General features: G+C 39.8%; 1 protein-coding gene across 1 annotated transcript in view; it reads right to left on the bottom strand.

Annotated features, from left to right (window-relative positions):
* Positions 1-1,068: 1,068 nt before the first annotated feature.
* CTNNAL1 (catenin alpha like 1) overlaps positions 1,069-15,853 on the bottom strand; it is a 63,181-nt gene continuing 48,396 nt past the window's right edge. Inside the window, exons 12-19 of the mRNA XM_044265185.1 lie at positions 13,387-13,424; positions 10,741-10,791; positions 10,495-10,649; positions 5,302-5,350; positions 2,463-2,519; positions 2,209-2,322; positions 1,466-1,549; positions 1,069-1,328 (exon numbers count right to left, since the gene is read on the bottom strand). Of these exons, the coding sequence (XP_044121120.1) occupies positions 1,263-1,328; positions 1,466-1,549; positions 2,209-2,322; positions 2,463-2,519; positions 5,302-5,350; positions 10,495-10,649; positions 10,741-10,791; positions 13,387-13,424 (614 nt within the window). The 3' untranslated portion in view covers positions 1,069-1,262. The remainder of the gene's footprint in view (positions 1,329-1,465; positions 1,550-2,208; positions 2,323-2,462; positions 2,520-5,301; positions 5,351-10,494; positions 10,650-10,740; positions 10,792-13,386; positions 13,425-15,853) is intronic.

Below are 15,853 nucleotides of genomic sequence, written 5' to 3'. Positions count from 1 at the left end.
CAACTGACATGTTCTATCAGATTTTAAAATGAATTTCACAGTTTGGGGATACAAGTACTAGCAAGAGCTCAAAACAAAGTTACACTATTTAAGGGCAGAACATACGAACCAGATTCTTCAATAAAACCCCCAGCCCAAAAAAACAAAACAAAACAAACAAAACCACCCAAGAAAACTTTAAACCCTAAAATTAAAAAGATGAGAAATGTTTGTTTTATAAGAAACATTCCAAAGGCACATAGACAAAATGCACGATTATTCAGCATTATTTTAAACATCTTAGTTCCATTGTTGTCTCGTATCTTCCATTCTATCAGTCACTATAGAGAAGGATGGTTCAAAGACTTTTTTTACACCAGTAGGATGGGCTTAGGATTCCAGCTAACATTCAAGGCCAGCCAGCTACAGTAGAAGAAGTGAAAGCCATCTCCCAGTGAGTTCCTGGAGGAACTCCACCTGGAGTGAGCTCCATGTCCCTGCTGAGATACGTGCAGCACAACAGAAAGTGTGCTCTGAAACGCTTGTTAGAGAACAAACGTGTGCTTCTAACACGGGGGATCTGTGACAGGAAAGCAAAGAGGCCAGTCACAGTGGTGGACAGAGGAACTGAAGAAGAGCCCACAGATTTAAGGAAAGCCCTGTGTTCACCCAGACAACTATATATTTTCTGCTGAAAATCAGTCTAGATGATAAGCTTAAATAAGAGGAGAAAAGAGGAAATTAAGGTTTGTTTTTTTTTTAAGATTTTATTTATTTATTTGACAGAGAGAAATCACAAGTAGACGGAGAGGCAGGCAGAGAGAGAGAGAGAGAGGGAAGCAGGCTCCCTGTGGAGCAGAGAGCCCGATGCAGGACTCGATCCCAGGACCCTGAGATCATGACCTGAGCCGAAGGCAGCGGCTTAACCCACTGAGCCACCCAGGCGCCCCAAGGTATTTATGCCAAAGGTGAGCACATATTCAAAATAGCTTCTTTGGATTAAACTGTCATTAAGACAGGATATTTGGTTTTTCAAAAACATCATTAATGGCAATGTCCCACTGAAAATTCACACTGCAATTAGGAATATAGCATCTATCAAGGCATTTATTAGTTGTCAAAAAGCATCACAATCAGTTTCATGATCAGAAAATAAAGCAAGATATTTCATAATTGTTTTCCTTATAAAACTGTTGAATTTTTTAAAATATAAAGGATCATTTGCTTTCTAAAAATACCAGCTTTGCCGCATGCTGTTCAAGAGATCTGACCCCAGAAGCTTCTCAAGTTTTACCATCCATGGAGTCCTTATTTGTAACTGAGACCCAGCTGTTATTTTCCATCTGAAGCTGGAAAGAGTTAAGACAATTAGTTTCTACTTTACTTTCAAAATAAAAATTATAATATTAAATAGTAACTATTTCTTTTGCATTTTTCTGGAAACTAGTTTTTAAAATGTGATTTTCAGACAGAAAAACTATCTTACCTTCTTTAGCAGTTTATAGCAGAGTGAGAGAAGTTGGACCAAAATAGCCATCATGGATCTTGTCTTTGTAAGACACTTATCAACCTATAATGACAGAAAGCAAGCAAATCAAATTCTACAATGTGTACTTCAAAAGACTGTATCTTTGATTTTATTTTAAGCTGGTAAGATTACTTCATTGTAGAAAGTTAAATGGATCTCAGAAGGCATATGGATTGGGGCACATGAGCTGACTTGAGGCCCCTGAACACAAGTACAGGGCCTGTAGCCCAGGTTTCCCGCCCACTTCACAGAACCCCAGGAAGAAGGGATGGAAAATCAGCCTGTTCTATTTCGAGCTGTTTAGGCATTTCTTAAAACACTCCAAATAGTGGCAGCAAACCCTACTCTGCAACTTCTGGCACTCTGCTTTGTGGGGATAAGCTAAATTCCCTAAGACAATGGGAGCCCCTACTCTAAGGAATCTGTGCCCTAGTTAGACAGGTGACAACATCAGGATTTAAGGGTAGCTGCTCAATGTTGTGGAATAAATCATATCCAAAAAGCTGATTTATTTGGTGAACCTACTGCTCCCTGGGGTCAGTTACAATTACAGATGATAAGTGATTCTTGCAATCAAGGCATGAAAAAATGGAAGTAGACTGCCCATCTGCGTGTAATAAGACTCTGAAGAAAGCAAACCTGATAAGGTGAAAGTTTAAGTTTCTCAAATGTTTCCCTGAATAACCCAATCTTTCTTTTACCTTTAGAAACACTTGATTTTGCAAGGGTGTCTTAGTTACTGTCTGGAGCTGGTGGCATAAAGGAATTAGCTTGTTTATTTCCAGGAGAAGCATAAGCTTGTCATCGTCTTTCAGCTGAAATATAATTTAGAAGTTACAACTCAAACACCATCTTTTAAACCTCAAATACCCTTATAACTTAATAATATAGCCCGCAAGTAGGTATTCATGACATCACCACCAAGACTAAGTAAGCAGGTAGACTAGCATAATACCTGTTTTGAGAAAACTTGTACACTTGAAGCAAGCTTTAAGCCCTCTTCAGCAAAAACCTAGTGGGAAAGAAAAGTATCACTACTTAGATGTAGATCTTACAGATAGATCATAAGAAATATACTCATGGCTAATTGTTATAATGAATTTTAAAAGTAAAACTTAAACATAAAAGGTTTGACATGGAACTCCTGAAGCTTTTCTTCTACCCAGGAAACACAAATGCTGAATTATATTCAGAAGACTTCTCAGGCCTGATGCAGAATCAGTCCCTAGCGAGGCTCCTCCGACACCTGGAAACCTCCAGTTACTCTAAAAGGTCATAGAGACCAATGATACTTAACTACACAAATTAACCATACGAATTATGTCTTGGCTTCTGGGAGGATCTGGAGCTCATCTTATAATACTCCAGCTATTAAAGGATGATGAATTGTAGAACATGAGGTCCAAAGGGTTAGGACTTTCCTACTTCCACTCAAATTTGTCACCCACACGCATCCCTTAACCAGCCATCTGAGAGGACCAATTCAGATAGGTTCTTGAGTATTCACCATCGCATTTTACAATTTAGTGAGGAGAACAAGATGATGGCAAAGAACAGTGAAAAATAAGGTTGGACAGACGGGAATATTTAGGATGATTGTTTTTAAATGGTAACAGAATGTTTCAGAGTAAGAGACACCAGGGGAATAAAGGGTAGGAGTCTTAACTTTAGATGGCAGCCATAAAAAAGTAGAGAGTGGCAAGTGTGAGGGTGGTTTGTGGAGAAAACTAAAGCGCCTTGGTAATGAATCAGATAAAGAACATGAAGAAGGAGGCAGTGCTTTGAGCGTTAACCTCAACACTCTATCCAACAGCCTTAACACTTTGCTATCATTGGATGAACTGATCTCCAGGTCAAATAATCCTTTGTTCCCTTCCTTATCCTTTAAAAGGGAGATCAGTGAGTTTTACTGATAGATTCTAACCAAACAGAATGACTCACTTACCCAGAAGTTCCTCAGCATCTCACATTACAACTTTCTGTTTACATCTCTCCCATTCTGGCCCACAGACCCTGAGGCGGGGCAAGATCCTTGTCTATCTCCTGGACTCTCCTGGTCTTACAACCATCCGAAAGCTGAGGGCTCCCCAGTCTCCCCATTCGTGAACCATCCTGACACCGGCCTTTTACATACTACTTGAGCAAAACAAAACGCTTGATTTCCACCCACTAAATCTGGTGTTCTCCCTCAGTGTTCCCTAGTGCAGTAAATGGCACGATCATCACCCTGCTGGTCATGCCAAAAACCTTTGAAAACTGTCCTGCCACCGCTCCTCCAACCCCTCAATGAGTTCTCCCTCATACCTGAGGGAAAAAGTCAAAGTTGTTCCCATGGCTACAGAGATGTCATACCTTCCCACTTTCCTCCTGGCTCTTTCCATTCCAGTAAGAGAATTTGCCTCCTTTTCTTCAGACCCCTCCAGCCTACCCCAACATCTCAGGGCCTTGGCACTTGCTCTGTTTACCTAAAATACTCTACCCCTAGACATCCAACTCACTCTCTCATTCATTAATGTTTCTAATCAAATTTGACCCCCTTCGAGTGGTCTTTTCTTGCCACCCTTCTATCACCTCTCTCTTTACCTTTCTTGATTTTATCTCTAAATGCTTATGTATGGCTATTGCCTACTTAACTTTCTCCTGCCTACCTCCTCCCACTAGAATGTAAGCTCCAGGCCAGCACTGGCTTTGTTCTGTTCTCTTTTCTCCACAGAGATCTTCCCTCAGGATCTGACACAGGGTGGAGGCTCAATAAATTCTTGATGAGCGCTTCATGTTCATCATAGACTATTCAGCAGACACTGGTTTAATGAATAAACTACCACAGGAGGAAGGTGACTAGAGGATCTTTGCAGTGCAATACCCCCTGTGGTGTGGTATGACTTCAAATGGATATGAGCCAAACGGAACACAGTGAATCCAGAATTTATTCCATCTGTTTCAAGGGAAATTGCTCATTTATAGTTGACTTTATAAAAAAAAATATTTTCTAAAAGTCTTCTGACTCTGATGATAATCATCCACCTAAGGTAAAATCCCTTTCCTGAAGAGGCTCTGGTGACAGCGCATGGGAATGCCAAAGGAAACCATTAAAGATGAGAAAGTGATAGAAATGACACATTTCTAATAGGAGAATGCCCATGGTTCTAGAAAAGCAAACAAAATAACATGAGAATTAGAGAAAGTAATCTTGCAACCCACTCGCCAATCTAAAGCCTCTAACTGAGGGAGAAGAATTCAAGATGGGCCTACGTGGAGTTCCATTAGATACACTGGGGCATGGGGTGGGGATGAGTGTGTCTGTCTCTCCCTGAATGCCTTATATCAGCAGGAATATGGAAGGAAAGAAGGAAACTGTACCAAGTACCCTCTAACTGCCTCAAGCCTATGACAGATACTTTCCCATGTGTTGTCCTCATTTACTCAATATCATTCATCCAATCCAATAATGAAGAGGCCAAAAAGCCTTCCTGGAATTCAGGAAAGTATCGAGGATACTGCATCTGCTGACAGGATATTTCCACCTACTTGGAAAACCTATAACCTATTGCACATATTGACTGTCAACAAAGTCCATTCTGTTTTATCCTTGTAATATTTGAATTTTACACAAGATATCCCCAAAAAACTTCATGAAATGCTACTGCAAGCCCTCTGTTTTTTCACTTTTCTCTATACATGTGTGTGCAGAGGTAAGCATCCAAACACGATATGGTAAATCATTTAGAAAATCTGTTATTACCCACTTTACATCCAGAATTAAATTAGTAGCATAAAATGGAAATAAAACATACCTCTAGTTGATGAATTAAATCCTGGGAAGTTTTCAGTGGCCCTTCTCCTCTGAAATAAAATGAATTATTAAGGAGGTCTAAGAAAAAGTTACTGTCTGATAACTGGTTTCATAACATAAAAGTTCTAGAGTATTTTGTGTATTAATAGATCCCAAGTTGTGAAGAGTAATATTGAATAGACTAATAATATTGTGACTTTATTCTTTTTTTTTTAAAGACTTTATTTACTTATTTGACAGACAGAAACCACAAGTAGGCAGAGAGACAAGCAGAGAGAAAGGGGGAAGCAGACTCCCCACTAAGCAGAAAGCCCGATGCAGGGCTCAATCCCAGGACCCTGGATCATGACCGGAGCTGAAGGCAGAGGCTTAACCCACTGAGCCACCCAGGTGCCCCTATGACTTTATTCTTAAACAACTTTAATATTTAACAATTGCTTCTTAGGGCACTTTAATTTTTTCAGGGAACATAATATATGTTGATTTTATAATGTAAATAAATTTAAAATTGACAATATTTAAGTCTTATTTTTCCTTTTTAACTTTCTCATTTTTCTTCACAAATTAAATACATGAGATCTGACAATGTGTCTTAAACAAAAGGCCTTTGTTACATAATGTTGAGAGAATCAGAGCAAAGCTCAAAAAATTCTCATTTTTAATTCTAAAACTTTGACAAGGCTTATCATTTAAGTTTCAGCACAGAGTCTATAAAATAGTCATAATATTTGTGCTACCACTCTCATCAGAAGATTAGGGAACATCAGATTGAAAACTACCAAGAACCAAGACCCCTACAAACAAAAAGCAAACCACAGCAAAAAGAACAGCAGAATGCATTAAGAAGAGCAGTAAACGACGCGTGAATCAGAAGAAATCTAGTAACAACCAATTCTGCCCTCAACATCTGTGACACGTAAACAAATTTTCTGTTCTTTGATAAACCCCTATGATCATCAAATGAAATTATGGAACAGAACCCACTTAAAGACCTATAAGGCTCTAGTAAGTCTGAAATTGTTTTAAGCTATAAGGCACTAGTCTTAAATATGTAAATTATTAAGAAATTGGGATGCCTGGCAGGCTCAGTTGGTAGAGCACGTAATTCTTGATCTCGGGTTGTAAGTCTGAGCCCCTTACTGGGTGTAGAGAGTACTTAAAAGTAAAACCTTTAAAATTATCAAGAAATATGAATTATCACCTACAAATTACTAAGAAATTGTATACATTGTTAAGACAACCTTAAACAACAGCCTGAGGAAAAGCTATAAAATTGCCCAGGAAAACTGTAAAACTGGATATTGTGAAGGCTAACAGGTGGGTCTCGGAAACAAGAGGTGCCCAGGTCATGATCTCATGGGTCATGGGATTAAGCCCCACATTGGGCTCCCCACTGAACAGGGAATCTGCTTGAGATTCTTTCCTTCTGCCCCTCCCCCTGCTCACACACATTCTCTCTCTCTCAAATAAATAAATCCTTAAAAAATATTTTTAAAAAGATGGGGCGCCTGGGTGGCTCAGTGGGTTGAGCCGCTGCCTTTGGCTCAGGTCATGATCCCGGAGTCCTGGGATGGAGTTCTGCATCAGGCTCTCTGCTCAGCGGGGGGCCTGCTTCCCTCTCTCTCTCTGTCTGTCTCTCTGCCTATTTGTGATCTCTATCTGTCAAATAAATAAATAAAATCTTAAAAAAATATTTAAAAAAAGAAATAAGCAACTAGTCGAGGCTGGCAAATCCCAAGTATTAAGGGAAAACAGAAAAAAATGTAAGGGAAAAACACAGGCTGGCAGTGAGGGTAGAAAACAAAGCCAGCCTGAGATTCTACCACAGATATACATACCACCCACATGTGTCAAAACGGCACAAGGTGTTACCCATTACAGAAAATGCATTTTTTCCCCTGAACTGAGCATTTCTGTCTAATAACTATGTCTGGTAACAAGTCCCATTCCACAGAGCTTTAGTTATTCCTACCCCTCACAATGCAGCCCCTCTTGCTTCCTAGTCTCCATGGGATGCATGTCATCCCTTACCAGAATCCACTATTCTGACCCTCACACAAAAAATGCTGACCGTATCACCCTGGAATATTCTGAAACAAGAAACAAGAAATAAAAGAAGCAGCTAAAAACTTAAACAGAAAATTCTACTAATGAATCCTCTGTTTAGGAAGATTTTATGTATCGAATTACATTTACTTAGTGATAATGATATTCCTCCAGTTTTCATCAGTCAAAACAAATTTTTGGTTTTAAAGATCTGCTGATTTTTATCACTGGGAGATAACTAGCATGATGACAGCCAAAGGTCAAGATCTGTTATTTCAGCTAATCTGTGAGTATTTGGTATAAGTAAACGAAGGAGTTCCATTTTACTTTCTTCTGCAAATGTGACTCCTCGGATTTTTAAAAGACAGGAACTAAGAAAAAAGGTGTTAGCAAGACTCAATCCCAGGAGAAGCTTGCGGGAAAAACAATTAAGCACAAAGGAAGGAAACCACTGAAGAGGAAAGGTCACCGGTGCTGGAAAGTATGGTAAAGTATTAACAGATGACTGCTGAGCAGAGGCCAAATCATTCAGCTCCTACCACTTCTCCGGTGCTCTCCAGGAGAATTCTGTATCTTGAAAAGGCAGAGTGCGTCAAGAGGGAAATGCATCTCCTCCCTCACTCCTACCCTTCCTTCTGGGCCAAGACATCTTCACCAGCATAACTTCCCTCACTTCTCTCAGCTCTCCCCCTTGTTCCTTCCCACAGAAGAGTGTGGACATTTATTTAGCTTTTCAGTCTTTCTGGTGACTTTGCGAAAATAAACTGGATGTGGTAGGCCTTTCCTTTTTCTTTCTTCTCTTGGAAGTAAAGCTGCCTTTAAGGAGGCACCTCCTCTGTCAGGTATTTTAAGAGACGCATTCTGTCCCTGTAGAGGAAGATTTCTGAATTCTGGAGATCACTTTTAAAAACCTACTTGCTAGTGGATATAAACTACATTATCCAATAATAGCTTTATCACTATAAACATTACAGTGCCTATTCTTTTGCTTATCTTTTCGTTTTCTTCAGAGCTTGGGTAGGGAAAAGGGTACTATTTATTGAACCCCAATGCCCACAGAGTTGTGGAGGTCCTATCTGTTGGGTCCCCAATGTTGGGTCCCCCAATAATGGGTACATGGTCAAAGGAGCGAGACTGATACAAAGCAAAGGTCAAGCAAAGTTTTATTTCCGCCAAGCACCAAGAATCAAACGAACCGTTCGGGCCACGCCTCTTACGGAGAGGGCGACCCCTCCCTGCCTCACAGACTAACTTTTATAGAGCAAAGACCATGTGGTTGAGCCTGGCCACACACAGATGGCCAATGACATTGCAACACACAGAGAAAGCTGCACAGTCATGCTAGGTCACACATGGGTGGCCAACTGAGTCACAATTCACCCCATAGTAGCTATTTTTTTTTTTTTTTAAAGATTTTGTTTATTTGACAGATAGAGATCACAAGTAGACAGAGAGGCAGGCAGAGAGAGAGAGGGAAGCAGGGCCCCCGCTGAGCAGAGAGCCCCATGTGGGACTCGATCCCAGGACCCCGGGATCATGACCTGAGCCGAAGGCAGCGGCTTAACCCACTGAGCCACCCAGGCGCCCCCCCATAGTAGCTATTTGAACTAGCCTATCACCTTGGTCAGAATTGGTGCCCAAAAGGCGGGGCCCACACTCCTTGGTAGCTAGGGAAACAGTATGCTTGATCTACTGATTGGATGTCTCCACCTGACCCATCTCATCCCTGCATTCCGGCCGTTATCTCCACCTGACCTGACCCACCCTTATATTTGGGTTTTGTTCCCTGGGACTTGTTTCCCCGGACTTGCTTTTAAGTAAGTTCCCCTGCGGGGGCGGGGGGTAGGGTCAATTTTAAGTTTTACTGCATAAACAACAAAATGGCTGCTTTGGCTAAATAGGCCCTTAACACTATCTAGTTCAACTGAGCTTAAGACTCTGGCTGAGGGGCACCTGGATGGCTCGGTTGGTTGGGTGACTGACCCCTGGCTTCAGCTCAGGTCATGAGATCGAGCACCATGGCAGGCAGGCTCTGCTCTCAGAGGGGAATCTGCAGCAGACTCCCTCTCACTCTGCCCCTCCCCCTGTTAACAAGGGCATGTTCTCTCTCTCTCTTTCTCTAAAACTAAAGAAATAAGTCTTTAAAAAACAAATGAGGGGCGCCTGGGTGGCTCAGTGGGTTAAGCCTCTGCCTTCGGCTTGGGTGGTGATCTCAGGTTCCTGGGATCAAGTCCCCATCAGGCTCTTTGCTCAGTGGGGAGCCTGCTTCCTCCTCTCTCTCTCTCTGCCTACTTGTGATCTCTCTCTGTCAAATAAATAAATAAAATCTTTTTTAAAAATGAAAGAAAAAAAGACTCCACATGAAACAGATTACATTGCAAAATACTGAAATAACTTATAGGTGTGAACCACTGCTGAGAATATTTTTAAAATCAAAAGGAGTAGGAGTAGAGCCATAGCATTAGAGATATCAAGTATTTTCCAGGTTTCCAAAAATAAAAAAGACAAATTTCAAAAAATTAGTGAAAAGTCTGAAGTTATTCCTTGAAAAAATTCTAGAACAGATTATTGAGCAGATAACTGATAAATCTTTAGCAACATGGAATTACTATGCCCTAAATATACATTGTAATAGAAGATTGTGGAATGTGATCAACATGGACCTCGATGAGGCATTTGGTAAGAGTCTATATAATGTGGACAAGACAAAGAACATAGGTTGTATAGTTTACTACTAAGTTACTAAGTTTACTAAATTACTAAGTTTACTAAGTTAGGAAAATTCTCTGCTATATAATGAATACTGATTCATGGAGATCTGGCACCTTGTTGAAGCTGTAGTCCTCATGGTATCAACAATTAAAATGAGTTTTCCCGGGGCACCTGGGTGGCTCAGTGGGTTGAGCCGCTGCCTTCAGCTCGGGTCATGATCTCAGGGTCCTGGGATCGGGTCTCGCATCGAGCTCTCTGCTCAGCAGGAAGCCTGCTTCCCTCTCTCTCTCTCTCTCTGCCTGCCTCTCTGCCTACTTGTGATCTCTCTCTGTCAAATAAATAAATAAAATCTTAAAAAAATAAAATAAAATGAACTTTCCCTTGCATCGACTATTATGAAACTGATTTAAAAGAATCAAATTGTAACTATATTTACCTGGTAAATAAATACACAGAATAGGCCATACTGGACATGGTTCGCCCATTTCGAACAATCTCATTTTCCTGATCCCCCCATTTCTTGATCTCACAGTTGGCATCAGAGGTAAGCAAACCCAGCTTAAGTCCAAGCTTTGCTATCTTGGCTTGCTCCTATAAAACACACATTTTAATCACCACAATATTGTCATTATTGATGTAAAAGAAGATTAGAAGTAAGACTGTTCAAGGAAAAAGGTCTTACCTCTGAGTCAGGCTTGTCTGGTTTCAATGATTTCAGGTTTGCGTTATTCTTCTATGACAATGAAAAGATTAAGACATCTTAAAAAGCATTACGGTTAATTGTGAGGAAATACAATAGTGATAGAAAACAAAGCAAATTGCCTGTAATAAAATTTTAATTTAAACATTTTCAGAACATACTTAAACTATGTTAAATTAAGTTGAAACAACCAACTATTTGCAAATACTCTTCTAGCATGTAAGTTGAGCTTTGAACAGGTTAAGTAGTTAGAAACCCAGGACCAGGGAAAGCAGATCATGTACCAAAAGGACTTAAAGACTTCTGCAGTCTTCTCAGAGTCCAGTTATTATACCTCCAAACATTCCTGGTCCCTCTATTGAGTTATTTTTATGAAATGTCATAAAATTAGCCACTACATATAGTTTTCCACATGTTCCTAATGTTACGACTCTGGAGCTCAATTCCTTTAACCTATTTGCCCTCTGAGGGCTAAATTTCAGCGCTCTAGTGTCACTGACATCCCCGTTCCTGATCCTCTGCCCCAGGCTGGATAGGAAATTATACTTAGAATATAGCACTTCATATGTGAGTCAACATGTTTGATGGGCCCCTATTTCTGAAAGAGCAAGTGTGTTTGTGTGTAAGCTATATGGAATGCAGAATATGGTTCCTCTAGGAGAGGCGAAAACATTGCTGTTTGGTTACAAGGCTAGCCCATAGATGACTATTTCCATGAACAACAGTGGGGCGCCTGGGTGGCTCAGTTGGTTAAGCATCTGCCTTTGGCTCAGGTCATGATCTTGGGGTTCTGGGATCAAGCCCTGCATTGGGCTCCCTGCTCAGCAGGGAAACTGCTTCTCTCTCTCCCTCTGCCTCTCCCCCTTCTTGTGTGCTTTCTCTTTCTCTGTCAAATAAATAAATAAAATCTTTAAAAAAAAATAGACACCACTACCAATAGCAATGTTTCTTTGAGAAATATATGCAAAAGCTCTCAGACGATGGCAGCCCAGGTTGGCCATTCCCCTCAATATAAAGTCTGGTGGGAGCTCCCCTAATTGGGGCAGGAGTTCCAGAATGGCTGGGCTAGTGAACATGAAGGGGCAGGAGGCTAATAGCCTTTTTTTTTTTTAACACTTACTCAAACAATAAGCGCGCGCGCGTGCACACACACACACACACATACACATTGAGTAGATGTACACAAAGTATAAACTATAACATAATAAAACAAAATACCTAGTCCCCCTAGCTTAAAAAACAAGTCATCATCAATACCTTCCAGGCATATGTGTATCTCCTTGTTTTTTGTTTCCCTTATTACCACAACTTGATACTTCTGACCAGCTGTTCTGTCCCCAGTTCCACTGCAGAACAGAAGAGCCTCAACTCTTCTCAACTCTAAATGAGCAAATATAAACGTATGGTTTATAAATATAAATATTTATATATTTATAAATAAATATTTATAAATTTATAAATTATAAATATTTAATAAATAAGTTTATTTAATTTATTTATTAAATATTAAATATTTAATTTATTTAATAAATAAATAAATATTAAATTTATTTAATAAATAAATATAAATAAATTATAGATATTATAAATATTTATATATTTATAATTTATAAATTTATAAATATTTATTTATAAATATATAAATATTTATATTTATAAACCATAAGTTTATATTTGCTCATTTAACAAAGCCCTTTTGTGATTTTCTAATGCTGCTTACTAGAGAAGAAATAGGACAGACAATGAATGTGGGGAAACTCTAAAGCCGCACACATGTACAAGTACAAGCTGCCCCTTATGTTCACGGGAAAACACAGATGATCCATGATTTCTCTGGCCCCTCCTTGTATAGAGAGTCACATCATCTGTATCTTTTTCCTTTGTCTGGTAGACTAGAAAGCAATTGATAAAGCAATTAAGACATAAGCTTTGAGGGGCGCCTGGGTGGCTCAGTGGGTTAAGCCGCTGCCTTCGGCTCAGGTCATGATCTCAGGGTCCTGGGATCGAGTCCCGCATCGGGCTCTCTGCTCGGCAGGGAGCCTGCTTCCCTCTCTCTCTCTCTCTGCCTGCCTCTCCATCTACTTGTGATTTCTCTCTGTCAAATAAATAAATAAAATCTTTAAAAAAAAAAAAGACATAAGCTTTGAGGTTTTGAGGGTTTACTTCTTTTTTAAAAGATTTTATTTATTTATGTGACAGACGAGATCACAAACAGGCACGGGTGGGCAGGGGGAGCAGGCTCCCTGCTGAGCAGAGAGCCCAATGTGGGGCTCGATCCCAGGACCCTGATATCATGACCTGAGCCGAAGGCAGAGGCTTTAACCCACTGAGCCACCCAGGCACCCCTTGAGGGTTTATTTTATTTAGAACTTCACACCTTGTCTTATTATTTTTTTAATTCAGTTGTGTTTTCATTATTTTTACTTTTACAAATGATTATTATTAAAGTATGTAATGAAGACTGAAAGGGAACTGTCTGAAAAAGTACAGAGGCCATCTTCATACATGTCACCAAGCTGGCCATCTAGTGGATACTATTTTAGAATGCAGTCTGATGCATCAGTTTCAGTTTCAAATTTATAATTTGAGTTCAAAACATTCCAGAATGTACAAAACTCTTCTACTTACCATTGGCTTTGGAAGTGACAGGTAGCCATACTTCTCTCCTACAAATAACACATACAACTTAAAACAAATTTTCTATTAGAGTATTTTCTATTATTCACGTTTAATTTTCTTAATATTATTAAATAGGAATGTTAGTATATTAGTTTTGGTAATTTAGTCTATTAATTACGTGTGTTTCAGAAACAAAATTGTAATTTGGTGAACACGAAGGTTGTCCACAGTTGCATCTCTAAGGTACCTGGCTGGAGAATGTCTCCCTCCCCCGGATGTAATGGCAAAAAGGCAAAGTATGTCAGTGCTATTTACTTATATTTACAACAGCTTCACTCCTAGTGAAATCTTTTACAGCAGCTGCCTCTGATGAACCCAGATTCTTCTTTTATCCATACTGGTTATTAGTGCTTGTTTCCTTTTCTGTGACTATCAAACCCAATCATTTACAGCTAAATTCTTAAAATATTCTTCCTGTCAAAGAGAGCAACTCGAGTATACAAGACAGGAGGATGAAGCAAACCAAACAGCAGTCTCTCGGCTGTGGGTCAGCCCCCGCAGGAAGCACAGGAACTGAGGAAAGAAGGAAGGAGGCATGTGATGTGCAACCCTGTGCGTTCACATTTCAAACTTCTGGATCATGGATGAACTCAGGTTACAATGGATGGTAGATTGTTTTTAAAGCCTAGTTTGTGACTAGAGGAAAGAACTCACAGGAAGATTGAACAGTACTTGCTTGTTGACTTCAAGGAATGGGAGTTTGTTCAGCTGTTATACACCAGGTAGAACCATGTGAAATTGCTGATATTCAACCACTTTTGAAATATAAAAAGAGCAATTTCATCCAGTTTCACCTAATGGAAGTAAATACTGTGTAAGAACACTAAGTCATATACTTTCTTACAGAACGACTGTTCCACGAACAGAGTGAGCCTGTTCACAAATATTTAAGTTTTCGCCTACAGCTGTGCTGCTAAATATGGAATCCACCAGCCATGGTGACTGTTGAGCAACTGAAACATGACCAGCCTGAATTGTGATGTGCTGCTGTAAGTACAAAGTACATTCTGGATTTTGAAGATTTAATATAAAGGGGAAAAAATGGAAAAGACCTCATTAATAATTTTTAAGTACTGATTATAAACTGATACATTGGGTTAAGTAAAAAATATTGAAATGAATGTCACCTATTTCTTTTTAAGTTTCTCTTGTGTCTCCTAGGAAACTTTAAACTACATATGTGGCTCGCCTTCATTTCTGTGAAACAGCGCTGATCTAGGAAATGAACTGTCATTACAGGCCAGCCATTGGTACTCGGGAATAGCTTTATGGTTCAAATCATTTCTTTGTAATGTCAGAATTGTAAGTTACTTTTATTAATGATTTTCTGTTCTCAGAATTGTGAGAGAGAAAAAAATAATTTAAAGACATTATTTCCGGGGTGCCTGGGTGGCTCAGTGGGTGGAAGCTTCTGCCTTTGGCTCAGGTCATGATCTCAGGGTCCTGGGATCGAGCCCCACATTGGGCTCTCTGCTCAGCAGGGAGTCTGCTTCCTCCTCTCTCTCTGCCTGTCTCTCTGACTACTTGTGATCTCTGTCTGTCAAATAAATAAATAAAATCTTTAAAAAAAAATACATTATTTCCATAACTTGTCTCCTAGCCCTGATATAAAAAGTGCCTGATTTAGCAGTGAAAGATTAACAGAAGACTTTAAGTCATTTAGAACCTCAAAAGTGATCATATATCTTAAATCTAAGTCCAAATCCTGCCCATCATATCCCTAAAAAGTGGTCTTAATAAGCTACAGAAAGGAGCATAATCATTACTTAAACATAATTAGCTTGGCATGGGCATGGGCAATCTTGTATTATCTACCCTTGTGATCCTCCATAGTGCCTGTGACCCTGAAATGCTCACGTTTCGTCTCCAAGAGAAAAAACAAAAAACAAAACAAAAAAAACCACCTATCTTAGTACCTCTTACTTCTCTGAGAAACAACACAGTTAAAGAAACCATAAGGCAGGGAGAAATAAATGCAATGAAAAAAGGAGCCTTGGGGGCGCCTGGGTGGCTCAGTGGGTTGAGCCGCTGCCTTCGGCTCAGGTCATGATCTCAGGGTCCTGGGATCGAGTCCCGCATCGGGCTCTCTGCTCAGCAGGGAGCCTGCTTCCTCCTCTCTCTCTGCCTGCCTCTCTGCCTGCTTGTGATCTCTGTCTGTCAAATAAATAAATAAAATCTTTAAAAAAAAAAAAAAAAGAAGAAAAGAAAAAAGGAGCCTTTACATAATCTGGTTTGCTAGCATCACCACCACCAGTTAATCAATGGCACTCCAGTCCCCATGGCTGTCATACACACACCTTGCTGTGTTCCCTATTCCCACAATTTAGTTCAACTCACAATGATTTGCATATCTGAGGATAATGGCAAAACTCACCATTCTTCAGAATAGCTTTTCCCCAAATGCTATGCAGGTAAG

Source organism: Neovison vison, chromosome 9 (genome assembly GCF_020171115.1).
Source record: "Neovison vison isolate M4711 chromosome 9, ASM_NN_V1, whole genome shotgun sequence".
NCBI classification, from domain to species: domain Eukaryota; kingdom Metazoa; phylum Chordata; class Mammalia; order Carnivora; family Mustelidae; genus Neogale; species Neogale vison.
This window is presented reverse-complemented; position numbering and strand designations above follow the sequence as displayed.